This window comes from Bolinopsis microptera, chromosome 9, assembly GCF_026151205.1.
Source record: "Bolinopsis microptera isolate Bmic1 chromosome 9, MBARI_Bmic_1.0, whole genome shotgun sequence".
Taxonomy (NCBI): Eukaryota; Metazoa; Ctenophora; class Tentaculata; order Lobata; family Bolinopsidae; genus Bolinopsis; species Bolinopsis microptera.
In genome coordinates, this window is record NC_087080.1 from 13,482,083 (window position 1) to 13,509,115 (window position 27,033).

The 27,033-nt window shown below is 40.3% G+C and overlaps 3 protein-coding genes across 7 annotated transcripts in view; 1 reads left to right on the forward strand and 2 right to left on the reverse strand.

Annotated features, from left to right (window-relative positions):
- LOC134821332 (fatty acyl-CoA hydrolase precursor, medium chain-like) overlaps positions 1–26,731 on the reverse strand; it is a 53,960-nt gene extending 27,229 nt beyond the window's left edge. Inside the window, exon 1 of the mRNA XM_063832068.1 lies at positions 26,702–26,731. The gene's annotated coding sequence lies outside the window, so the exon portion shown is untranslated. The remainder of the gene's footprint in view (positions 1–26,701) is intronic.
- LOC134821331 (formimidoyltransferase-cyclodeaminase-like) overlaps positions 1–26,738 on the reverse strand; it is an 82,269-nt gene extending 55,531 nt beyond the window's left edge. The window contains exon 1 of one of the 2 annotated variants that reach the window (XM_063832066.1): positions 26,708–26,733. The gene's annotated coding sequence lies outside the window, so the exon portion shown is untranslated. Of the gene's footprint in view, positions 1–26,707 lie in introns of both variants that reach the window. The other variant, XM_063832065.1, reaches the window with a different exon arrangement.
- Positions 1–27,033, forward strand: part of LOC134821330 (dynein axonemal heavy chain 2-like) — a 42,245-nt gene that overhangs the window by 13,662 nt on the left and 1,550 nt on the right. Inside the window, exons 13-49 of one of the 4 annotated variants that reach the window (XM_063832060.1) lie at positions 77–266; positions 430–666; positions 955–1,074; positions 1,291–1,464; positions 1,638–1,772; positions 1,943–1,972; positions 2,571–2,782; positions 2,971–3,070; positions 3,206–3,306; positions 3,426–3,582; positions 3,778–4,154; positions 4,310–4,433; positions 4,542–4,884; positions 5,144–5,253; positions 5,385–5,504; positions 5,645–5,750; positions 5,956–6,098; positions 6,388–6,462; positions 6,666–6,773; positions 7,302–7,463; positions 7,672–7,935; positions 8,136–8,310; positions 8,510–8,663; positions 8,844–8,952; positions 9,130–9,294; positions 12,145–12,346; positions 12,481–12,687; positions 13,213–13,366; positions 13,511–14,003; positions 14,130–14,234; positions 14,461–14,582; positions 20,008–24,946; positions 25,112–25,337; positions 25,475–25,727; positions 25,929–26,050; positions 26,288–26,430; positions 26,862–27,014. In XM_063832060.1, coding sequence (XP_063688130.1) covers positions 77–266; positions 430–666; positions 955–1,074; positions 1,291–1,464; positions 1,638–1,772; positions 1,943–1,972; positions 2,571–2,782; positions 2,971–3,070; positions 3,206–3,306; positions 3,426–3,582; positions 3,778–4,154; positions 4,310–4,433; positions 4,542–4,884; positions 5,144–5,253; positions 5,385–5,504; positions 5,645–5,750; positions 5,956–6,098; positions 6,388–6,462; positions 6,666–6,773; positions 7,302–7,463; positions 7,672–7,935; positions 8,136–8,310; positions 8,510–8,663; positions 8,844–8,952; positions 9,130–9,294; positions 12,145–12,346; positions 12,481–12,687; positions 13,213–13,366; positions 13,511–14,003; positions 14,130–14,234; positions 14,461–14,582; positions 20,008–24,946; positions 25,112–25,337; positions 25,475–25,727; positions 25,929–26,050; positions 26,288–26,430; positions 26,862–27,014 — 11,110 coding nt within the window. The remainder of the gene's footprint in view (positions 1–76; positions 267–429; positions 667–954; positions 1,075–1,290; positions 1,465–1,637; positions 1,773–1,942; positions 1,973–2,570; positions 2,783–2,970; positions 3,071–3,205; positions 3,307–3,425; positions 3,583–3,777; positions 4,155–4,309; positions 4,434–4,541; positions 4,885–5,143; positions 5,254–5,384; positions 5,505–5,644; positions 5,751–5,955; positions 6,099–6,387; positions 6,463–6,665; positions 6,774–7,301; positions 7,464–7,671; positions 7,936–8,135; positions 8,311–8,509; positions 8,664–8,843; positions 8,953–9,129; positions 9,295–12,144; positions 12,347–12,480; positions 12,688–13,212; positions 13,367–13,510; positions 14,004–14,129; positions 14,235–14,460; positions 14,583–20,007; positions 24,947–25,111; positions 25,338–25,474; positions 25,728–25,928; positions 26,051–26,287; positions 26,431–26,861; positions 27,015–27,033) is intronic. The other 3 variants (XM_063832061.1, XM_063832062.1, XM_063832063.1) reach the window with 3 other exon arrangements.

Genomic DNA, 27,033 nt, shown 5'->3' on the forward strand with positions numbered 1-27,033 from the left:
AGCTTATAACCTGACCAGGACGCTACTAAACCTTATAACCTGACCAGGACGCTACTAAACCTTATAACCTGACCAGGACGCTACTAAAGCTGTTCCGTGAGATATACTACTGGGAACGCCTCAAGTTTGAGATCCCCCACTACGCTGCTGAGGTGTACGCCAAGGAGGAGGATCTCAGAACGCTGAGAGAGAATGTGTTGTTGGTTGTTAGGGATTATAACAGGATTCTAGCTGCTCTGAATACCGAGGAGAGGGGTCTCTTTAAGGTCAGCTCAGAGATCAAGATATTATCGTTTGAGAGAGAGAATAGTGATATTTCCAAATGAATCATACAAAGCGTATTTGGTTGAAAGTTATGCAAAATGTTAAACAATTTGGCAACTCATTTGAGACATGTCTGATAACACTGCCTAACCACAATTCCTGCAGGAGCGTATCAAGTTCCTAGACAAGAAGATACACCCAGGTCTAACGAAGTTGACCTGGGCTAGCAAGGGTCCCACCACAGACTACTTCATGAACGAGTGCAGGGGACATGCCAGCAAGGTGCAGGCTATAGTGGACAGTTACAAACACGCTAACAGGTCCATACAGGCCCTCTGTAAGAAGATCAGTGAGTCTCTTCTCGTCAGCATTGATAGCAAGCGTATCTACGAGAGTAACGAGGTAAGTGGGTGTTATCCGGTGTTTTAATGGTTTTAGTAACGGTGTTAGTAACGATGTTAGTAACGGTGTTAGTAACGGTGTTAGTAACGATGTTAGTAACGCGAACGGTGTTAGTAACGGTGTTAGTAACGGTGTTAATGTGGAATTATGGAGGATCTACACTATCACGGTATCTAAAACAAAATTTTTTTTAAACAAATGATATTATAACCAGTTCCCAGTCTCACCCACTACTAAATTTACTACTTGTGTACAAGTTCACTATTGTAATGTTCCGTACCTCTTTAGTTCGAAGTAGAACAACAGAAACACCGAGCTACAATGCAGAGTAAGCTTGTTCACCTGCACGAGGAGATCATTGCTATCATGAAGAACACTTATGAGGTCTTCAAGAACGACGGAACTGATGTAAGTAACTGGTCTTAATATGTTTAGCTTGAAGTTTAAATATGGATGATGATTATAATAAATTATTAAATTTCAATATAGACTATAGAGTTTGCATTGAACATATATATGAATACGGGCCAACTTATTTTCGATTTGATTTCGGAGTACTAAAGCTAGTCCAGAATCCTAGGTTTTATGGTCTATAAATGAATGTTAATGAAATGTATTAAACAGGTACAGCTTCACTGGCACCGTTACACCGAGAAGACCGATAAGATGGTGGAAGAGGCGTTCAGACTGAATATCAAGCGATCTCTACAAGAGTTATCACGTGCTATACATGGGGACGGTAAAACTGCTCCCAACCCTCTTTTCAAAGTTAAAGTAGTGCTTCACGAGAAAGATAGGGTAATACATTGTTTTTGAGATTTCATACATTGTATTGTTGATTTAAATCGAAAAAGTTACCCCAAGGAGAAAAATTCTTATCTGAATTAGAATATACCTATACAATTCTCCGATGCTAACCATTAAATAGACTCTAGCCATTCTTAACTATCTTAATAAAATTATATTATCAGGTTGACTTCAACCCGACAACTAAGAAACTAGCGGACATGATGAACGTGTGTGCTAAGGATCTGACAACGTGTATCTCAATTATTCCTCGTCTTCCCGAGATACTATCCAAGAAGAGAGGACACAAGGAAACCATGGTAAGAGCAATTATTCAGATTATTGTGGAGAAATTATTAAGTAATTATGGAATAGTAACTGTTTAATCTCGATAAAAATCGTATCGTTTAAATCTAACAATTTATTATACTTAACACCAGTTAGAAAAACTGGAAATCTATAGATTATTTCAAAATATTAACACTCTCAGAAATCGATTGCTATGCTTTCAAAGCAAGAGGTAAGAAGTGATGAGTGAATGAAAAAAAAGTGATCATCATACATTGATTACTAACAGCCGATATTTGCATGTTCTTTTTGCTGAAAACTAGGGTCGGCTGTGGAAAAAGTGTCGTAAAACCTGTGCAGCTCCATTAATTTTCATTTAGGTCTATCAAACGACATTCTTAAGCACCTCATTTTGGTAGTTCATGCAGCTTATGCCTTCTTTTTGCTATGCTAGTTTGAAGTATTGGACAGTTTTTCAGATAAACTGCAAGCTGTTTTAGCTATATACTGCAAGTTGTTGCGCTAAACTGCAAGTTGTTTTAGCTATCTACTGCAAGCTGTTGCGCTAGATATTGTATAACCCAAGCCAGTTAATATTATTGACCATTTCCTGACCGTCACTCCTCACAAAGCGATTCAAAATTGATCACATATTTTGTTGCATTATCACTACATTACAAGCACATTACAAGCACTCTACATTACAAACACATTACAAGTACTCTACATTACAAGCACATTACAAGCACTCTACATTACAAGCACATTACAAGCACTCTACATTACACAAACAAAACAAAAAAACACACTCCCTAAATCTCTCCTCCCAGCCGATATACACCGTGATCACAGCAGACGACGAGACCAAGAAACTGAAAACACAGATCCAGCAGTGTATGGTTACCAACGCAGGACACTTAGTAAGCTATCTGCACACATGGGATAACTGTAGAGAGTTGTGGGATATCAACAAGGACGCCTTTATCCGCAGATACGAGAGAGCTAAACCTCTTATGAGCAAGTTTGATGCTGATATCTCCAGGTCAGTGGGTGCTGTTAATTTGTTGATGTTTGTATAATTGGGTTATTCATCCTGTTATTAATCCAGGGAGTTATGTTTTTCCTATACAATTCAAACTAACACTTTCGCCCATATTCACGACGTGAGTAAATACAGGATAATTGGGAGAGCTCTATCTTATTAGATGACGTGATCAAGATGTCTCCCAGGTACTCAGAAGTAGCCAATAATATCCAGAAAGAGGAGACAGTACAGACTATACAGTTTGTACTGCTTGATTGTCAACCTCTCAAGTTCGCTTTACTTCAGGTACAATCTCACTCACTTTTCATGTTTCATTTTACGAGGAGATGAAAAATAAGTTTCATTTAAAATCGTCCATAGCTTAGTTTGTTTGTCAATCTGTTGGAATATAATATGTATTATTAAAGTTAAATGTTTCAGCACTGTAATGAGTGGCAGAACAAGTTTACCACACTTCTTAGTGAGATGGCAACTAATAAACTGGACGATCTCACTATATTCCTCCAGAACAACTGCACCGAGTAACTAAACTGATAAATTCTTCAGATTGTTTCTATTTTTCGTTTTAATATCAATAATTAATGAGAGAAAATGCACCAATACGTTTAGAAAAGCCCACAATTGAATAGTAAAATTTCAGCCTGAGCAAGCCTCCAGAGTCACTAGAAGAACTGGGAAACAGTTTATCTCTGTTAGAGAAGCTGAAGACAGGTCAGGATGAGATAGAAGGTCGCTTTCCTCCCTTGTACGAACAGTTTAACATTCTCAGAAAACATGAGGTTCAGGTTGATGAGAAGGTTAGTAAGGGTTCTTAATTTTAAGACTTGTGAAACTTTGCAAGCAGTTTATAGTTTTGACAAAAAAAAGCTAGATTTAGAACTATTGGACCTAGATTCCTAACAAGTTATGTGCTCATTTGAAGATCTGCATTCTCACTAGTCATGAATATCGTTTATTCTGAAAGTTTATCTGCATCATCTCCCCTCTACCAGGTCCAAGAGAAATTAGACGAGCTAGGAAACGAATGGCAAACCTTTGCTAACTGTCTCCACGACAGCGACATCATGTTGAAGAAACACAAAGACAAGTTCAAGGCTGGACTCCTTCACTCCGCGGAGGAGTACAAGAAGAGTGTGGCTCTGTTACTGGACGAGTTCAATAGCAAGGGACCCTTCAACAGTGACAAGGAAACTAGCCAGGCTGTTGAGATCATTCACACTATCCGAGCCTCATCAGGAACTCTTAAAGAACAGGAAGCTACGATCAGAAAGGGTCTGAACATTTTCAAGATAGATCAGGCGCCCAACAAGGATGTTGTTGCTCTGGACCTCGCTCTGGAGCATCTGGAGGCCATATGGGAGATCAACAGGTATGAACAAATAATGGCTGAATGGCTTTTAATTTCGAAAAAAGTTCTTTTATTTTCCGAAATGCAAAATAAATAATTCTGAATATCTTCTGGAATCTAGTTCGTTCACAATTGGTGTTACTCCATGGTCTTCTGTTACGAGCCTTACTTCTCAGTGAGTGGACGGAGCTGTATAACGGCTGGAAGCTGGGCAAGTTCAAGGACCTCGTCACAGATGATATGGAGCTGGTCGCTCAGAAGATACTCAAGAGAATCGTCAAGATAGCTCGGGAAATTAAGGTGAAGCAAATTCTGGATTGATGATTTATTCTCTTCAACTCTTTTCATCTAAAAATTGCCTTCTTCCTTGATTTAGAATGTTACCAAAAACTAATACTAACCTCCCAGCCCCCTAACTTACAGGATAAGAAGTGGGAGGTTGCAGAGAACGTGCGAGGACGAGTGGAGCAGTTTAAACGAACCATGCCGCTCATTCAGGACCTGAAGAACCCGGCCCTCCGACCTCGACATTGGGTACAACTCAAGGCAGAGGTGGGCAAGGAGTTTGATCACGAGGGATCTGACTTCACTCTGGAGAAGATCATAGATCTGGGTCTGGATCAGTATAGTACGAGTATTGGAGATATATCAGGAGCTGCTAGTAAGGAGTTGTCCATTGAGCAGGCTATCAAGACTATCAGTTCTACCTGGGAGGCGATGGAGCTTGATATCAGCCCTTATAAGGATAGAGGTATATGATCTTTCGCATGTTTTTCCTTTAAACTTTGTCTACTTTAGCTTGAAACTTTCTTGCATGTTTTCTCTAAATGAAAACGTGATCTCTTTCGCTGTACTTTTAAAAAGATCAAGAATTCAATTTTAATCCAGCTAGAGTTGATTTTGATTCTTATTAAGATATTCATTGAGGCATGAGAAAAAAGCTTGTCATGATTTAGCATGGAAATCAGAAAGAAAACACCGTATTTGATCTGTCAATCTAGCCTCCATAGGTCACCACCGACTGAAGGCAACTGACGAGTTGTTCCAGATGCTTGAAGATAACCAGGTTTCACTGGCCACCATGAAAGCTTCAAGATACGTCAAAGCTTTTGAAGTCGAGGTATGAGTTTTACTTTACAGCTCTAAAAGATTCGCTATTTCCTATCTAATATAGATAAGAAACTCTTATTTTAAAATTTTGTCGTTAAAACAAGTTCAAACTTTCCATTTAAACACTACAACTTGTGTCAGGTCGACCAGTGGGAGAGAACGTTATCCCGGATACTGGAGGTGATAGAGCTCATACTAACAGTCCAGAGACAGTGGATGTATCTGGAGAATATCTTCCTGGGAGAGGATATCAGGAAACAGGTTAGTCTTAGATATTGTTGGGTTGAAAGGGAATGTTCCACAGCTATAATGTCATTGATCACTGGTATTTTCACTTTGAGCCTCAAAAATTCTCCTACAATTAAAATTTCAATGTAAACTAAACATCAAATTTCGATCAGCTGCCTCGTGAAAGTGCAGAGTTTGACGATGTTAACCACAACTGGAAGACAATAATGGATAGTTTGTCTAAAGATAGCAACGCCCTTAGGGGAACTCACCAAGCTAGTGAGTTTGAAATTAAGATTTATTTCGTTTTAGGTTTTTCTAATAATTGCAGTTATTTGCAAGACCCATTTAACAGCCCATCTTTCAACGAATCTATTAAAATCACATAATCTTCCATTACGGTTTTTATCGGCCAATATTGACTCAATTATTGGTTGACCTTGAAAAGTTAAAGGTTTTTCCCTAACACAGTACTTTACCTCAGACATGTTGGAACGATTGAACGACATGAACAACAAGCTAGAAGATATCCAGAAGTCTCTAGATATGTATCTGGAAACAAAACGGCAGATATTCCCTAGGTTCTACTTCTTGTCTAACGACGACTTGCTTGAGATCCTCGGCCAGGTAACGTAATGTTGTAGTGTCACTAGGACACTGCACTAGACACTTCACACTAGTAGTGTCTTCAAATGACAAATATTTATCTGTTAGTAAAGCTTTTGGGAACCTTGGATAAATTTAGATTGTCATGGTTTTATTAAATGTTTGATTTATTAATTACTATTAATGACTCAAAATAACCTCATTAGAGAGGGTTAAAACGCTGTAACGCAAACTTTAGATTAACCAATCTGTTGGTTAATTGCTGAGCGAGCAAAATACAATAAAATGCTGACAATATCACTCCTTTCAGTCCCGTAACCCAACTGCGGTCCAGCCTCATCTCAAAAAGTGCTTTGACAACATTGTACAGCTACAGATGGAAAAGGTACTTATCTTCAGACACTAATTTTACTGAACATATTTGTCTTTATTCGCCATCTTCAATCCCTCGCTTCAATTTATAACAGTGTCTAAATTGAACAACAAAATTTAATATGACTTGAGCATTTGCATTTTGAACAATTATAGAAGTATAACCATTATTGAATAATTATATAGCAATGATTACTGAGAGATCTCTTTGTTCAGATCGGTATTGACAGTAAGGGAGGTAAGATGGAAGCAGTGGCGATGTTCTCAGCAGATGGTGAGAAAGTTGAGTTCAACACCCAAGTCACACTGGAGGGACCAGTTGAGGTCAGTGTCACGTGACTTCTACATAATTTCATTTTTATTGCCAACACAAAATATTGCTATCTCTAAATACCGTTATCCTGACATATTTTTCATTTATAAATATTTCGGTTAGTTAGAAAAATTAGAAACGACGTCCGGCAATGCTGTCTTTTATTACTGAACAGCCAGATAGTGGTCAATGTTTCATTGATTAATGAATATTTGGTATGCATAATCACCATTCGATGCGATATTCATGATCAAGATTGACCACACGCAAAGAATTTTAGCGTAGGTGGCAACATCGTGGCACTCAGCCAAGTCACGTGGCCTTTGATATCTTCATTCGGACTAAAAGATTCTTAAAATAGTGATTGATTGAATTTTGAGCGGATTGATGGAGTATCAAGATCAAAAGAAATGCTAGCTGCTTTTTCTATGTGACACGCTTCATTCATACAATGTCAAAACAAACAACACATGATGTTTACCGTAACGATACCAGAAGATTAATCTCTAATTCATGAATTTAAACTAATTGATCACCAGGCGTGGTTGTGTGATATTGAAGACACAATGAGAGTTACACTGAGACAGCAGCTGAAACTGTGTAGAGTAGCCCTGAAGAAGGCTGGAACCAAGAGAGACAAGTGGACTAAAGAGTGGCCAGGTCAACTTCTCATAACCACCAGTCAGATGCAGTGGACACAGGTTCATTTAATTAGTTTATGTTTTTATGTTTTTGTTGTCATTCGCCTACTAACTCAGTAGATAGGTTGCAATTTTTTGATTCGTTTTAACTTTTAACTAAAGACTATCAATTAAACAATAATCAAGCATAATATTATTAGTGATCCAAGAGTTTAACAATCTTAATAGAAGGCTGATCAGACAATCTCACCAAACTCCTCCTCCTCAGGATTGTACTAAAGCGTTGAGCATGATCAAGGACCGTGGTGACAAGAAGAGTTTGAAAAGTATGAAGAAGAAACAGATCTCAATGTTGACCAAGTTCTCAGACGCCATCAGAGGCAACCTGACTCCCATACAGCGAGCTAAGATTGTAGCTCTGGTTACTATCGAGGTTCACGCTAGGGATGTTATCGATAAGCTGATTAAGAGTAACTGTAATGATGTCATGGGATTCGAGTGGCTCATGCAGCTCAGATTCTACTGGGAAAAGGTTAGCTTGTAACTGATGGTAAAAACCGCAGATCAAATGAACTGAATCATGTATAATATTATCCAACTTTTTGTTCACAAAAATCTCACTCAACCTAAAATGCACCCTTAAAGTAACAAAAAGTGTGTCTGCAATTTTGACAAAACTTTCTCCCCATTAACTACATCTCTACAGACGTGCCCCTTACAACCTCTCTTCAGGAGATAGACGACTGTACAGTACAGCAGACTAACACCCAGTTCCGGTACGGGTACGAGTACCTGGGTAATAGTGGCCGTCTGGTTATCACCCCTCTTACTGACAGGTGTTACATGACACTCACTACTGCTTTACATCTTCACAGGGGGGGCTCTCCTAAGGGTCCTGCTGGAACAGGTACTGTCATACCATGTTGTAGGATAGGTTTTTATTTTAAGATTTTAGTTTGCTTTGTACAGCGAAATTTCACTCTATTATTATGTATGCCATAATTTATTGTTGTTCTGAGGACTGTGCGCTGCGTTTTATTTCAATAAAAATCAAATTTTCATCAAGCTACCACGTGAATCACTCTGCTAAATTTGCGTCATAACAGGTAAAACTGAGACAGTAAAGGATCTGGGCAAAGCTCTGGGAGACTATGTCATTGTGGTCAACTGTTCTGAGGGTCTAGATTTCAAGAGTATGGGTAGAATGTTCAGTGGCTTAGCTCAGACTGGAGCTTGGGGCTGCTTTGATGAGTTCAACAGGTTTAAACTAAAATTAAAAACTAACTGAAACATATAATTTTATTAACTACGATAATTATATAGCTGCATGGTGCACAATTGATTTAGAACAAGTCACAGATTTGAAATCTTGAACATGTAATATCAAATCTTGCTGTATCAATTAAATATTATCATATCTTTTAACCACGTCCATCTCAGAATTAACATTGAAGTGTTGTCTGTGGTGGCTCAGCAGATCTTGTCTATACTATCCGCACTTGCTGCTGGTTATGCCAGATTTGTCTTTGAGTGCAGAGAAATCAATTTGGTGAGTACTTTTGTTACATTTTGATTTAGTCATGATCATGTTTTATCATCTAAATCTTCATCTAATTGGATAATACGTATACTCCGTTCTCCATACTCTTTGATTTAATTATTATAACAATTAACATGCAAATGGAAACTGATCACTGTTTATACATAAGATAAAACCTCCCCTCAGGTATGGTCGTGTGGTATCTTCATCACAATGAACCCCGGGTACGCTGGTCGTACGGAGCTTCCTGACAACTTGAAGAGTATGTTCAGACCAATCTCCATGGTGGTACCCGACTCTTGCCTCATTTCTGAGATTATCTTGTTTGGCGAGGGCTTCAACAACACCAAGGTACGATAAAGTGATCATTTTATTGTTCATTTTGTTTAAAATGCTGTTCCACACGCGCTAGTTTATAATGTGATCACTCAATACGTCTTGTTGACTTGACTAAAGTTTTGAACACTTGAAATTTCTAACCATGTCAAACCGCCGCCTGTACCTGGTGAATTACCGTTCCACAAACTAATCCTGCACTACTGTATGGCTTGAAGCGGTAGTCAGAGCAATCTCTGGTTCCAATATAGCTTCCACCCTCCAAGAGGAGCATGGCTTGCAAATCATATTCTTAACTTTACCGAGAGTTTGTTTGACATAATTGTTCATTTCCTCATTCCTGGTCATGTAAACTATCGGATTACTGGCTGAATTGATGGACATGATTATGTAGGTCAACATCTGCAGCATTCCCTCGTCTTTATCTCCTTCTTTATTTTCTTCTTTAGCTTCCTCTTGGTGCTCTGATACTATTCGTTCTGTCAGGATAAGCACCCAGGACAGATTGAAGGTAACAAAGATTAGAGATAATATCAGAACCATCTTTGTTGCTTTCTTGTTCCCGTCAGACCCTTTTGCAGCCCCTTCTGGCCTTATTTTCTTGAGAGCTCTGATCGAGATAACTGAGCAACCTATTACAAATAATATCATGACACTCACAACAACGAAAGAAACTTTCTCTGTCATTGAGATTTTACCATTTTCTTCATCTTCTTTGCCTTTTTCTTTCATGTAGGGATCGAGCATGACAAACTTTCCTGTGACAATGAAGGCTGCTACTATTGCAGCTGAAATGTAAACTTTTGATCTGCTTATCTGGTAGAGGGGCAAGTTGATAGCGATACACCTGAGAGCACAGAGAAAACAGGTAGCCAGTCCAGAAAGTTCGACCAACATGGCAAAGAAATTAAAATACATAAAATGCTTGTCATGATCTTTGTCGGAGCCGTTGTCGTCTTTCTTTCTGTCAGAATAAAGAACCAGTACCATTGCGCATACTGAATATAGACACAGTGTGATGTCCACAGAATTGAGGAAAACCAAGAATCTGTCGCCAATATTCCTATTCTTTCGTCTGAGGAAAAAAGATATCGACATAGTGTTGGTGATCGTTCCTATGCAAGCAATTGTGAGAGATATTGGCAGTCCAAATTCTATGCTGGCGTCTTTTCTGACACTTTCATCCAAGCGAGCATCATCATCATACTCTGGAACCATTGATGTATTGAAAATAGTGGCCTTCAACTTCTAGACCTATGCTAGCAAGAAATCTCAAATACTACAATCAATAATGATGACCTAAAACCGAGCTGAAAATGAATGTCGCATTGTAGAATTGAGAGTAATTAAAACTCCAGAATTAATCAAAACGTGGTAATTATCCTCGACTCGATCTCCACGTGCAAGTATGGCGCCGGATAAGTCCGGGAAGCCAGCTGCACAGAATTATAAGGTAAGAAATTACCTATTATCTACCTATCTTACACCTGCACGCTTGAGAGTCTACAGGTATATAGTCTCTTTTTGGGTTCAAGCTTCAGGAGTGCAAAATGAACATGGCTTGCAAATCATATTCTTAACTTTATTGAGGGATTGTTTGACATATTTGTTCATTTCCTCATTCCTGGTCATGTAAACAATCGGATTGCTGGCTGAATTTATTGAAATAATGATATAAGTCATGATGCCCATCAAGCTCATCGTTTCTGTTTCTTCCTTATCTGACGTAAAATATATCAGCATTGACACCCAGGACAGATTGAACGTAACAAATAGGAGACCCAATATCAGAACCATCTTTGTGGCCTTCTTGTTCGTGTCAAATCTCTCTCCCGCCCTTTCTGGCCTCGTCATACTTAAAGCTTTAATAGAATAGACAAGAACAATTATTACCATTAAGCTAACATTAATGAGAGCCAAAAACAAAGGTATCGATTTTTCAAGGCCGTTTTGAAATATGTCCTTGTAGTAATCTGTCACAGCGGGAATGAACATGACCCACTTTCCTGTTATAATGAAGGATGCTACTAACACAGCTGAAATGTAAACTTTAGTGTTGCTCATTTGGTAGAGGGGCCAGTTGATGGCGATACATCTGAGAACACAAAGAAAGCAGGTAGCTAGTCCAGAAAGTTCGATCAACATTTGAAAGAAGATGAAAAACGACATCTGATGATTTTCTTCCTTATTGTAAGGTTGGGACATGGCTGTCACGCCGATTACTGAAGAAATGCATATGATGATGTCCAAAAAGTTGAGAAGAATCAAAAATTTGTCTCCAAGGTTTCTGTTTTTCCGTCTCAAGAAGAAGTTTATTGATACAGCGTTTATGATTATCCCAAGGCTTGCAATAGTAACTGAAACTGGCATCCCCAATTTGTTGCTCGCTTCTCCTCCCTCTCCTTCATCACCAGTAAAAATAGCGGTATCAGAATTCATTGATAAGAGATTTTGTCCGAGATCCAAACTAGCAAGAAATCTCAAACTTTTTAATCAGAAATAACATGAGATTGAACTTCAGGTTTATTACCGTTAGCAATTTTCCACGTGCAACTCATCACTGGCGGTAGACAGCAGCTGCAGAGAATTATTATTGTCTCCAGCTACGATCTGGTAGCCAGATGCCATGACGTCATGGTGTGGCTAAGTTGTAAAATAATCTGTTAAAGCTATGGAAGCTTTTACTGTCTTTAACAAAACTATTTCATTTAACCCTACATAGAAAACAAAATAAATCAGCACCTGCTACTTCATTTTCCAGTATAGGACAAGGAAATACATATACATATCATATATTATACAGTTATACCCATTTAAGACATTAAACCTGACATGACTTAACTAAAACATATTTACTCCAACCAGTTATTAGCAAAGAAGGTGTTCACACTCTACTCGCTGGCAGTCCAACAGCTATCCCAACAAGAGCACTACGACTTTGGGCTCCGTGCTCTGGTGTCTGTGTTGAAATACGCGGGCCGCAAGAAGCGCTTACTGCCGGAGTATCCCGACGAGGAAATTCTCTTGCTAGCAATGAAGGACATGAACGTTGCTAAACTTACATCCGGTCAGTTTCTTGCTAGGTTTTTTGCTTCAAGGTTATTATTTGCGGTGGGAATTTCGTCATTTCAAGGACCCTGTCATGTATGTGAGTAAACTAACATGTCATAGAGTAATTAAATTAACCGTTCCTAATTTCAGATGACACCCCACTATTCAACGGAATAATTCAAGATTTGTTCCCTGGTGTCGAAACCCCGATCCTCAACTACGGTGACCTCCAGACCGCTATAGAGTCTCAGATCGTTGCTGATGGACTGCAGAAAGTGCCGGTTATCATTACCAAGATCATTCAGTTGTATGAGACCAAGAACTCTCGGCACTCTGTCATGATTGTCGGAGATACAGGTGAGGAAACAGAAATTGAGAAGATAGCACTCTACATGTACAGTCTTGAGTCTACAAGTGTAAAGCTCACTTCTGGAGGGATACTTCTCGTTATATATTATGGCAGTTTGTGGCTGTAGAAACATTCTCAGAACGCGCTAATATAAGTCGGAGTAGCTTAGTACATAGTTTTGTTTGTCTTGAGACGCGCAGTGCGCGCAATCACCGTTTCCATAGAAACAACGATTCTTTATATGAAAAGCACAACTCTTTTTGCGCGAACTTTAATTTCTAGCTAAATTCTCGGATTAAGTTGCCTAGCAACATGGATTAACCTTGAATTCGGGATCCAACACACTTGAGTTTCTATGGAGTAGGAACCGAAGCCAAATGACACCGAAGCCAAATCGAATTTCAAGGAACTTAAATAGTAACTCATCGTACAACTAGCTAAGCTGTAAACTAAGCCAATATTGGAAACCCCTTGATATTGGAAACTAACAACCAAACAAATATTGGAAACGCTAAACTTGTCACTTATTTCAGGTTCTGGTAAATCTGTTGTGTGGAAAGTATTAAAGCATGCACTGTCCAACATGTGGAAAGCTGATGCTAGCCAGCCTAAGAATGGTGTTAAGGAATATCCTATCAACCCCAAAGCTCTATCTCTCGGTGAACTTTACGGAGAGTTTGATCTCAAGTAAGCCATAATATATTTATTTTCTCGGAAGTGGGGCATGTTGTTATTCTAAGTAACAGAGTTGAGAAATATCCTGAGATACCTGGTTTTATTATTTAAGCTACCTGGGTTACTGATAATTATTCTAACCAACAACTCCCTCAGCACCAACGAATGGACTGACGGTGTCTTATCAGCTGTGATGAGGAAGACATGCTCTGAAGGCACACCAGACGAGAAGTGGATTCTGTTCGACGGACCTGTTGACACCCTCTGGATTGAGAGCATGAACTCTGTCATGGACGACAACAAGGTTCTGACCCTCATCAACGGAGAACGTATTAGTATGCCTCAACAGGTATCTTTACTGTTCGAAGTAGGAGACTTGTCTGTAGCGTCCCCTGCCACCGTATCTCGGTGTGGTATGGTCTACATGGATAGCTCTGATTTGGGATGGCAGCCATATGTGGACAGTTGGCTTGAAAAACAGAAGGATCCCACCACTAGATCTAATTTGAGGAGAATGTTCGAGAAGTACATTGTTCCTGTTCTAGATTTCCGTAAGAAGATGTGCACAGAGATTGTTCCCACGAGCACTCTGAACAGCGTTAAAAACCTTTGTGTTCTGTACGACTGTCTGGCTACTGTCGAGAACGGTGTAAGTACTTACGAAATGTACGGATCTTCAATGTTGAAGTATTGCAAAATATTATTTTATGGCATGGAATTTTCCATTTCTTAATTTCTACTTTGTTCTATTTCTAAGCGACTACTTCATGTTCAGGTGAACCCGAAGGACGAAGAGAATCACCAGAAAATGGTTGAGTTGTGGTTCTTGTTCAGTATGATATGGTCAGTCTGCTGTACTGTTACTGGAAACAGCAGAAAGGTAAGCCAGTCCCGAGCTGTTAACTTGTTAAGGACTCGTTAAAATATTAGAACAAGATTTTGCTCGTTTAAAATTTGCAAGAGAAGTTTTTTTCGGTTGTCAAAACACAGATCAAAATGTGATATTTTATGATGTGTAATACATCTATGATCTATCATCAGATTCATCAGACTTATTATATAACTTTATAATAATTAATAATTATTAATTGAATGAACAACCTCAGATAATGGACAACTTCATCCGAGAGTTGGAAGGACAGTTCCCGAGTAAGGATACTGTGTACGAGTATTACATTGACGTCAAGCAAAAGTTCTGGGTTCTCTGGGAGGACAAACTTCGCAGTGGGTACGTGGTTTTATTATATTAGAATATTCAATATTATATTTTATCTAAAATACATGATCAGGAGAATAATTTGAGATTATAATGAAGAATTAGAATCCTTTTAAAGAATTGTTCTCTGAGGTAAAAGCTATTTACCGTGCCATATTAACAATCTTCATACACCTAGGGAGGAGATACACGCCTACAGCTTACTACAAGATGTTATGTCCCAACAGTACACAGTGTTACATTCATCACAAGCTTCAAATGTGGAGCCCCTTATGCTGTGGGCGTGGTACGGTAAAACTTCGTGTCAAGCTGTGAATAGCCCAAGCCACCTAACATACAAATCGTAGTCACTAAGAACTACAAAATGTTCATATCATAATAGTTTAAGAGACAAGAGTTCGTTGATAGAAAAAGACTTCTACTTTGCGACTTCAACATGCTCAAAATGATTTCTCCCAGATCGACATGGAGTGCTAACGGAGAACAATGATTGAGTTTAGGTATGTATCTGTTGACGAAAAGCGAATGGTAGGACAAGGGAATGCGTGAACGTGGGTCCAAAGGTGAATGAGATTGTTCTCAAGGTTCACCTTATGTTATAACGGAGGCTCAGTTGAGGATGTTCGACTCAGAGTAAACCAAATACACTTTGAAGACTGAACCTTAGCAACATATCACATACCATAGGTGTAAAATCCCGTTGTAAATTTAAATGTTCCCACCTATACATTATTACTTGATACTAAAAAACGTTTGATAGTTCTAACTCACATCTCATGTTATGTAGGTTAGAACTCTAAATAACATCTTCAGTCTTCGCAATTTTTTTAACGTTGGTGGCTTTGGTAATATCTCAAATTCTAAATTGGGTTCTGACCATCTTGAACGTTATAATGATAGCAACAAGCTGATATTTGGTGAGTTTAAAGGAAGTAGCTACTAGGTGTCCGATGCTATCAGTGACTTCACGATTCAACCAATATAAAATATAACAATTTGACAGGATAATCATACACAACGTCATCGACCATGACCTTGTCCTTTCAGTGATAATGGACAAAATTTCAGAAGTAGTATTATACGGTTCCTATAAACATGTTGCTTGTATATGCCACACAAGTTTTAGCTAGCTGGCGCACAACATATCTCAGTTCAAAGTGTAGATAATGTTCTGACTAGAACTAGATTCAAATCTAGATTTGTACTTGCTGGTAAATAATAAGTCCGTACTGTCTCCCTATTTACGATACTCAATATCACGGAGTCTGTTGGTAAAATGTTCTCGGGGTTTGATACCCGTTTCTAGTCATAAGACGGTCTAAAAATGCTGTATGAATGTTCTCTCTCCTGAGGTCCTGACGAGATCTTGTCCGCTTCTTTATACAGGTTGATCACGGTGTTCGTCTTCACAGATTCTGGGTGACATGAATTCTTGTGAAGTGTGATGTCTTTCTGCTGTGGCTTACGGTACAAGCGGCTCGTCACAGTTCCATCAGGTTCCACTCTAAGCTCTGTGTTAAGGAATGGGATGAACTCTTGGTCGTTCTCCGGAAACTCTACCTCCCACTTGAGTTTCTTGTCAGGGTCCTGGTCTGCGATACTCTGAACAAGTGCTAGAGCTTCTTCTCTTGTTACAGCTGTGCTGGTGGCGTCGTCAATGTACCGCTTGTAGAAGTCAGATAAGTAGACCGACAAGTAATGTAAGTCAGTGTAAACCGAGCTTCTCTCAAACTTGTACACTCTGATCACTGCGCAAAATGGTCCCGGTCTCAATCCCATGAAAAGGCCATCCTGCTGTATCCACAGAGTCCCATTATACACAAAGTATGAACTAGTCAGGATGTGTAATAGGATCTCGTGAACATCAGTCAGGTTCAGTCCCATTTGGAACGGCGAAATCATTTCTTGCAGCTGGAGAAAAGTTGAAAATCGCAGAACAGAAACTAAATTTCTTTAAACGATGTAAACGACGACAAGTTTTTCCAGTCTTCATTTTGAACAGTTTTTCACATCAACAGTCATTATTTCCCATCTGTCAATCTAGGAATATACAACATCATCTGAACAGACTCAGAACAGTAGCATTAAATCAACATATTTCTTATCAGTATCAGATTATCGCAGACAGTAAACTTCATATTGCACAGTTCAAGAACACTCTATACAATACAGTTGAACAACACGTTTTTCATAGAATTATAGCCATATCAGAAAGAAACCAGATTTCTATTAAAGAACAGTATAAGATGAACCTACAGAACAAGTTTACTTGGCTACTCAGTAAATATTATCCACCACCGCCCCCTACTCCACCAACAGTTATTCAACCTGCAGCAGATCGCGTGACTACACTCAACTGTGATTCAGTTTCAGATAACCAGAAATCTGTTCTTGCACTTGGGCCTAATTTTGCAGTAACACCACATGTTAATCAGGAGTTCAAGGACAAAGTTTCCATGGACATTGCACAATGCGTGTTTAAGATCAGACATAAGCAAGCATTTGAACAACAACCAGTAGAACAGTCTATGGATGCAGAAGAACAGCCTACTAATACTCCAGAACATCATGAAGAAGCAGAAGAAGCAGAAGAGCCTACCTCGAAGAAGATCAAGAGGATTTGTCCCTTCCCCACACCCTTCACCCGAACCCCTGACCCCGCTTGCCCTGAACTTGAGGATAAACTCGCATGTTTCAACCGTTTTGTCCTGAACTTAGTGAATAACCATCAGTCAAAAGACAACCTTACTCGCTCACAGAAACAAGGCTTATATTCACTAAGAACGGATAGAACTATACATGTCTCAGTTTCAGACAAGTGTGGAGAGTTCGTAGTTACCACCAAGGATATTCATAGAACGCTGACGGAGAAACACCTAGAGGAAACTGCAGTTTACCTGCAGATACTCCCAACTAGGAAGGTACGAGGTCAGACAGTGACAGTTACGGAACCCACCGCCATCCAGAATTCACAACTCATAAAAAGAATGACCACTCAACTGGTAGATAGCTCCAATCAATTGTGGAAGAAAGTATGGACACAGCGAGGGCTCGATGATGATTATTTCAGACAAATCAGAGTTCCGGATCATGTTTCTCTTCCAGTCTTATATGTACTTATCAAGACTCACAAGAATTCTCCAGAATGTTTCAGAAACACCATCCCTCTGGAACAGGTGAAAGTACGACCCATTATCAGCTGTGTTGACTCACCCACAGAGAGATTGAGCTGGCTGGTGACAACCATCCTCAAACCATTACTGAAGGAAATACCCAGTCACCTTGGTAATCTCTTTGAACATCTGGAAACTCTTCGTGCAATTCCGAAAGAACAGCTAGCTGGCAGGAGAATCTTCTCGGCGGACATTTCAGCACTTTATACCAACATAAATGTCCAAGGTTGTATTGATGACGTTATAGAACTGGCCACTGAGCACCGGGAAAAACTTGATCTCATGGGACTGAACCTGACTGATGTTCACGAGATCCTATTACACATCCTGACTAGTTCATACTTTGTGTATAATGGGACTCTGTGGATACAGCAGGATGGCCTTTTCATGGGATTGAGACCGGGACCATTTTGCGCAGTGATCAGAGTGTACAAGTTTGAGAGAAGCTCGGTTTACACTGACTTACATTACTTGTCGGTCTACTTATCTGACTTCTACAAGCGGTACATTGACGACGCCACCAGCACAGCTGTAACAAGAGAAGAAGCTCTAGCACTTGTTCAGAGTATCGCAGACCAGGACCCTGACAAGAAACTCAAGTGGGAGGTAGAGTTTCCGGAGAACGACCAAGAGTTCATCCCATTCCTTAACACAGAGCTTAGAGTGGAACCTGATGGAACTGTGACGAGCCGCTTGTACCGTAAGCCACAGCAGAAAGACATCACACTTCACAAGAATTCATGTCACCCAGAATCTGTGAAGACGAACACCGTGATCAACCTGTATAAAGAAGCGGACAAGATCTCGTCAGGACCTCAGGAGAGAGAACATTCATACAGCATTTTAGACCGTCTTATGACTAGAAACGGGTATCAAACACCCAGAAATTATTCCAACAGACGTCGTAGTAGTATTAGTAATAGAAATAGGGAGGATAACAGAACAGTGCTTAAGTTAGATTTTATCTCAGACAGTATCAGTAACAGAATTAGGAATCATATTAAACAGAACAATTTACCTATTAAAGTTATATTTTCCCCAGCTAGAAAACTAAGAAATATTGTGTGCAATAACAGACCGTATGATAAGAGAACCTGTATTATTAACTCCTGTAAAATTTGTCCTTTATTAATAACTGAAGATAAAGATTGTGAGGTGAAGAACGTTGTGTATAAGATTACCTGTAAAATCTGTAATAATATTTATATTGGTGAGACGTGCAGGAGGGCACATGATAGGCTCGGAGAGCACCTAAGATATGCTAAATTTCCTTTAACTCCTTCTAACACTAGTCAAGCTTTTGCTATTCATTATAACAGTTTACATAGGGGGTCAGAACCCAATTTAGAATTTGAGATTTTAAAAACAGAAAGCAACACAGCTAGAAGAAAGATTGCAGAAGCAATGCTTATTTTGAAGTTCAAACCTAACATTAACAAGAGAGATGAGTTAGAAACTATCAAACGTTTTTTAGTAACAAGTACATAATAAACAGGGTGTAACATATTTTATATTTTACAGACAGGGGATTGTCTACACATATGTAGTGATATTTAGTGATATTTATAGGTTTTGTTTACTTTCTGAGTACAGGGACCACATCTCACACACGCACACTTCCGCCTCCTATTCAACACACTAACCCTTATAACATCAATCAAACCATATTAGGCTCCCACGTTTCACACTTCTCATTGGTCAGTACGATTCCCGCCATTTTCACTCCACACTAGATACATACCTACACACTTCACATCATGCACCTGTTCACCGTTGTAGCACTCCATGCTTCTGTATCATGTGTAGTATATTTAGTAGTAGTTTTAGGAATGTACAGTATTTACTATAAAAGTTTGTCGTCGTATAAATTAGTTTTGTTATGAATTTTGTTATGACTTTTTTGTATCGAATTTTTGGATAAAGTGGATTGAATAAATTAATGTACACAAATTTTGCCTCAGATATATGTTTTTTACGTTTTGAATTTTTAACACTTGTTTTTAGATCATGAATACGATGTAGTTACATTGAAACGTCGAGTAATCTCCTTTCCCTAATAAGAGCATTTTTACTTGTCGCAACAACCGGGATAAAGATAATTTTTACCCAGAATACAGAATATTAAATATTATATTTTATCTAAAATACATGATCAGGAAAATAATTTTAGATTATATGAGAATTAGATATACTCTTTAAAAGAATTGTCTCCTGCTATAAAAAGCTATGTTACCTGCCATATTAACATATTTCATACACCTCAGGTGGAGATACAACCCTACAGCGCCCTTCTACAAGATAGTTGTCCCAACAGTTGACACAGTTCGTTACGAGTTCATCACCCAAGCTCTCATATCTGGTGGAGCCCCAGTTATGCTGGTTGGGCCTGTTGGTACCGGTAAAACTTCCGTCGCTCAAGCTGTGCTAGCCAAGGCCAGCACTAAACAATACGGAAAACTGGTAGTCAACATGTCCGCACAGACCACTAGCAACAATGTTCAGGATATCATTGAGAGTAGGGTTGAGAAGAGGACAAAGGGAGTGTACGTTCCGATAGGAGGAAAACGACTTTTAGCTGTTCTGGACGACTTCAACATGCCTGCAAAGGATGAGTTCTTCTCCCAGCCTCCTCTGGAGCTGCTGAGACAATGGATAGATTACTCCTTCTGGTATGACAGACAGAAGCAGATGGCTAAGGAAGTAAGGGACATGCAGCTGATAGCAGCTATGGGTCCACCAGGAGGTGGCAGACAGAGCATCTCCCCCCGTCTCCTCAGCAGGTTCCACCTCATCAACATGGCCTTCCCCAACGAGGCTCAGATTCAGAGGATATTCGGAACCATGATAAACCAGAAGTTACAGGACTTTGAGGAGGACGTGAAACCTGTAGGCAACATGATCACACAGGCCACAATAGAGCTGTATAACACCATTGTGAGCACCATGTTACCAACTCCCACCAAAATACATTACCTCTTCAACTTGAGAGATATCTCAAAGATATACCAGGGATTGTTGAGAGCTCATAAAGACTACCACGACACCAAACAAAGCATGATTAGACTCTGGATACACGAGTCCTTCAGGGTCTTCTCTGACAGATTTTTGGATATGAACGATATGGAGGCTTTCAGAGGTATACTTGGTGACAAACTTGGAGCTATCTTCGATACATCTTTCAACGCTATATGTCCCAACAAGGTCTCACCGATATTTGGTGATTTCTTAAGGGGAGAGCCAGGTGGAATCTACGAGGACATTACCGATATTAACCAACTTAAACAATACATGGAGACCACATTGGAGGATTACAACATGGAACCAGGAGTCATCGCCATGGACCTTGTCCTGTTCAGGGATGCTATGGAGCATATTTGCAGAATAGTGAGGGTTATCGGGCAGCCCAGAGGAAACATGTTGCTTGTGGGAGTAGGTGGCAGCGGACGACAGAGTTTAGCCAAGGTCGCATCATACATATCTCAGTTCAAAGTGTTCCAGATCGAAGTGTCTAGACACTACCGAACCCAGGAGTTCAGAGAAGATCTGAGGAGTTTGTACTGGATGGCTGGTGTAGAGAATAGTCCCACTGTCTTCCTCTTTAACGATACTCAAGTAGTCACGGAGGACTTTATGGAGGATATCAACAACGTGCTCTCTTCCGGCGAGGTTCCCAACTTGTACGCTCCGGATGAGTTCGACGAGGTGAAAGAGGCACTGCTGGAGGATGCTAAGAAAGATGGTATCTCGGATAGTACAGATACAATGTTTGCTTACTTTATTGAACGAGTGAGGAATAACCTCCACGTTGTTCTTTGTATGAGTCCTGTTGGAGATCCCTTCAGAAACCGTATCAGACAGTACCCTGCATTTGTAAACTGCACAACTATTGATTGGTTTACTGAGTGGCCGAAGGACGCTCTCCTCGAGGTCGCAGAACGGTATCTCGAGAAGATCGATCTTGAACCCTCCTTGACGGAGCCGGCCAAAAAAGAAGCTTTGATGAAGAGTTGTGCATCGATGTTCGTCGTGTGCCACCAGAGTGTCGTTGAAAACTCCAAGAAGATGCTGCTCGAGATGAAGCGACACAATTATGTTACACCGACTAACTACCTCGAACTTGTAACAGGGTATATCTCCATGCTTTCTGACAAGAGGAACGAGCTTGATAGTGCTGCAAAGAAACTCAGAAATGGTCTGTTCAAGATCGACGATACCCGAGCCAAGGTAGAAATAATGAGTGTGGAACTGGAGGAGTCTAAGACAAAAGTACTGCAGTTCCAAAAGGAATGTGAGGAGTATTTAGTGGTTATCGTGCAGCAGAAGCGAGAGGCTGACGAGCAACAGAAAGCTGTTATCGTCCGTAGTGTTAAGATAGGTGAGGAAGAGGTGAAGTGTCGTCAAATTGCTGATGCTGCTGAAGCAGACTTGGAGGAGGCTCTGCCTTTCTTGGAAGCTGCTGTTCTTGCCTTGAACTCTCTGAACAAGAAGGATCTCACGGAAATCAGGAGTTACAACAAGGCCCCTGGTTTGGTGCAGGACGTCATGGAGGCTGTCATGGTTCTCCGAGGTTCTGATCCGTCCTGGCCTGAAGCCAAGAAACAACTTGGTGATCCTAACTTCATTCAACAACTTATCAACTATGATAAGGACAACATGTCTGACAGAATCCTTAAGAAGATCGCATCATATGTTAACAAACCAGACTTTGTACCAGACGCAGTCGGCAGGGTCTCTATTGCTGCTAAGTCACTGTGTATGTGGGTAAGAGCCATGGAGGTATACGGTCGAATATACCGTGTAATTGAACCTAAAAGACGAAAACTTGCGGAGGCTTCGTCTCAGCTGAAGGAGAAACAAGATTCGCTCCAAGAGGCAAGAGATAAACTTCAGGAAGTCACCGAACGAATGGAGAACTTGAAGAAACAGTACGACGAAAAACTGAGGATGAAAGAAGAGCTGAGGAAGTCTTCAGAGCTCACTCAGTTGCGTCTGGAACGTGCTGGAAAGCTTCTGTCTGGTCTAGCTGGTGAGAAGATTCGTTGGGAGGAAAGTGCTGGTATACTTGAAACAAATCTGGGATTCCTTGTCGGCGACTGTCTTGTGGCTTCTGCTTTCTGCTCTTACATGGGACCTTTCCTCTCGGATTATCGAGAGAACCTTGTCAACAAGGTCTGGTTACCTGAGGTCAGAAAACTATTTATTCCCTGCAACCCTGAGTTCACAGTTTCTAGCTTCTTAGCCAAGGCTACTGACGTTCGTGATTGGAACATCAAGGGACTTCCTTCTGACAATTTCTCAACTGAAAACGGTATCATCGTGACAAGAGGGTTGAGGTGGCCCCTCATGGTTGATCCTCAATGTCAGGCTATAAAGTGGATTAAAAACATGGAGAAGGGTAAACTTAAAACGATTGATCTGCAGCAGTACGATTTCTTGAGGACTCTGGAAAATTCCATCCAGTTCGGAACACCAGTTCTTCTCCAGAATGTACAGGAGACTCTGGATCCTTCCCTTGCACCTATCCTGGACAAGGCAGTTATCAAGCAGGGTGGCAGATTGCTCATCAAGCTCGGAGATAAAGAAGTTGATTATAACCCAGACTTCAAGTTCTACATCACAACGAGACTCAGTAATCCTCACTACACCCCAGAAATTGCAACTAAGACTACTATAGTAAACTTTGCCGTTAAGGAAGTTGGTTTAGAAGCTCAGCTTCTTGGTATAGTGGTAAGAAGAGAGAGGATCGATCTTGAAGAACAGAAAGACAGTTTGGTGAGGAAGATTGCCGCAGATCAGCGCAAACTTGTGGAGCTTGAAGATGAGATTTTGAGACTGCTGAACGCTGCAGAGGGCTCCCTGCTTGATGATGAGGTGCTGGTAGAAACACTCCAGACCTCTAAGGTAACATCACAGGAGATATCAGAGCAGCTGGAGGTCTCAGAAGAGACGGAGTACAAGATTGATCTGGCTCGTGAGGGTTACCGACCTTGTGCCCAACGTGCCTCTATTCTGTTCTTCGTGCTGAATGATATGGGTCGCATAGACCCCATGTACCAGTTCTCACTGGACGCCTACAACCAGCTGTTCAACCAGTCTATCGATAAATCCACCCACCACAGCAAGCTGGAGGACCGTATCCTGGCTCTGAACGACTACCACACATACGCTTTGTTCAAGTTTACTTGCAGAGCTCTGTTTGAGCGTCACAAGCTGCTGTTCTCATTCCAGACCTGTGCCAAGATCATGGAGGCTGCTGGAAAGTTAGACATGGAAGAGTACACTTACTTCCTGAAGGGTGGAGTTGTCATGGACAGAGAAACCCAGATGGACAACCCTTGCAAGTGGCTGGATGATGCTTCCTGGGATAATATAACCGAGCTCGATAAGCTCACTAATTTCCACGGTATTGCCAACTCGTTTGAGCAGTACGCCAGGGATTGGCATCTGTGGTACACTTCCGCTGCACCTGAAGATGCAATGTTGCCCGGAGAATGGGGCAACTCCTGCAATGAGCTCCAAAAGATGCTCATCGTAAGATCTTTGAGAAAGGACCGAGTAGCGTTCTGTGCTACATCCTTCATCATCAACAATCTTGGAGCTAAGTTTGTAGAACCCCCTGTTCTTGACATGACTTCGGTTGTGGAAGACTCAAGCTGCAAGACTCCTCTGATCTTTGTTCTCTCAGCTGGTGTTGATCCTACCAGTGGTTTGGTTCAGCTAGCTGATGAAGTTGGCATGAAGAACAGGTTCAGTGCTTTGTCCCTCGGTCAAGGTCAGGCTCCACTAGCCACCAAGTTGATTAAGGAGGGTGTCAAAGAAGGAAACTGGGTGTATCTTGCCAATTGTCATTTGTCTCTCAGCTGGATGCCTCATCTTGACAAACTGGTGGAACAGCTGCAGTCAGAGGAACCCCACCCAGACTTCAGGTTGTGGCTCAGTAGTAACCCAACTAAAGGATTCCCCATCTCAATCCTGCAGGCTGGTCTGAAGATGACCACTGAACCTCCAAAGGGTCTGAGGGCCAACATGAAACGTCTTTACGGGTTGGTATCTGAACGAACCTTTAGCAGATGCAAGAAGCCTGAGAAGTACAAAAAGTTGCTATTCACCCTCTGCTTCTTCCACTCTGTACTCATTGAGAGGAGAAAGTTCCTCCAGCTCGGATGGAATATTCCTTACGATTTCAACGATTCTGACTTCGAGGTTGGTCTTCATTGTATTATTTATTCTTAATTTTTAACTGCCTTTATACATTTCTAATCCCTAATTATTTGCAACACAAATTATCGATTATCGATTATCTGCTTAGCAACACTTTCTGAAAATACACTACTAATACTAGTTAGTTCACACAACACATCTTTCTAGGTATCAGAGAACCTGCTGAACATGTACCTCGACGAGTACGAAGAGACTCCGTGGGATGCTCTCAAGTACCTGATCGCTGGTGTCAACTACGGTGGTCATGTGACGGATGAAATGGACAGACGTCTCCTTCACACTTACATCAACGACTTCTTCAATGAGAATGTGTTGTCTGTTCCGTTCTATAAACTTAGTACTCTGAACGATACATACTACGTGCCCAAGGATGGTAAGAAAAATTAAAACCTCTACAAGCTAGCACCAGCGGTTATACTGTGTCCTTAACTATCGTTATATGGCTACAAAAATCCATGATGATTCTGTGTTTGCACTTAAATCCATACCTGCTTACCTCAACCCCCGCAGGACCGTATCAGCACTACAAGGATTACATCTCCCTGTTGCCCGGCGTGGACCACCCAGCTGCATTTGGGCAGCACCCTAACGCTGACATCACCTCCCAGATACGGGAGACTCACATGTTGTTCGAGACTCTTCTCTCACTCCAACCTCAGGTTTCTAATATGAAGGGAGAGAGTACAGAGGACAAGGTCCTTGGTCTCGCTCAGGATGTTAAGGAGCATTTACCAGAGCTCATCGACTACGAGAACACATTGAGGTGAATATTACTTTATTAGATAATAATTATAATTATATTATAATACAAATTAGTATTATTGTTTCAAATTACTTGAAGCTGCATATAAAGATTTTTATGCACTTTTTTATAGTTATCATTGTGTGTTTTAGTCTTACTATAAATCATTGTTAAATTTATTTTATTGTCAGTTTTTTGAGGTCTAAAACCATATTTTGTCAGTATTCTGGCAGAAGAACGCCACACACCTATGGGAGTTGTCTTGTTGCAGGAAATTCTCCGTTACAATCATCTTGTAACACAAATATCTAACTCTCTAGTAGATCTGGAGAAAGGAATTAAAGGTTTGTATTAATCAATTGATTTACAAAAAATCGTCTTGCTTTGCTATACAGCCCACAATTCAATTAACGGTAGTAGTCTGTAAATTTGTATATAATCGGTACTGGTTACCGAATATCAGTAGCCTATAAAATCTGATGAGTGATGAATAATGACAACTCAATATGACCCATGCTTACTAATTACCAGTGACTAATAGTAATCTGACCACTTCAATATCTAACCTCCCCTCTCCCCAGGTCTGGTGGTAATGTCAGAGGATCTAGAGGAGATATTCAGGTGTATTAACGAGGCAAGGGTTCCTAAGATGTGGTCCAAAACTTACCCCTCACAGAAACCCCTGGGAGCTTGGACACGTGATCTTGTTAATAGAGTAGATCAGGTGAGATAAGAATATAATTTCTATTTGTTCTCTTTTTCCTATCGATTATAATTATAATAGTCCTGTAAATAAATTTCATAGACAAACTACAGATTTGTTCTCAGTGAAAGGATCTCGTAGTAATGAAAACATAGTATATATCTATATATTCTGAGGAATTTAATTCTCCCTTTGAATCAATCAAGCTAGATGATTTGTTGTAAATACTGAGATCAAACTATCAATTTACAGGCTATCGTCAAACATGTTGCAAGGCGACATCTTCAGTGACATAAGCCTCAAATTATTTGTTATATAGTAGTGTTGAAAGTATATATTCTGATTCGTGTCCCTGAGGAGACTTAACCTTTATCAACCCAACTCCTCTACGTTTAACTTGTAGCTAACAAGTCAAATCAACTAACTGCAGCTAACCACTCCATTAATTTCAGTTCTTCAAGTGGGCACACACCGGTACAAAACCACTCATATTCTGTCTCTCATACTTCACCTTCCCTACCGGGTTCCTGACGGCAGTTCTGCAGGCTTCTGCTCGTGCTAACAGTATCTCTGTCGACACTCTCTCTTGGGAGTTCATCGTTCAGGTAGTCATTTTTGTTTGTT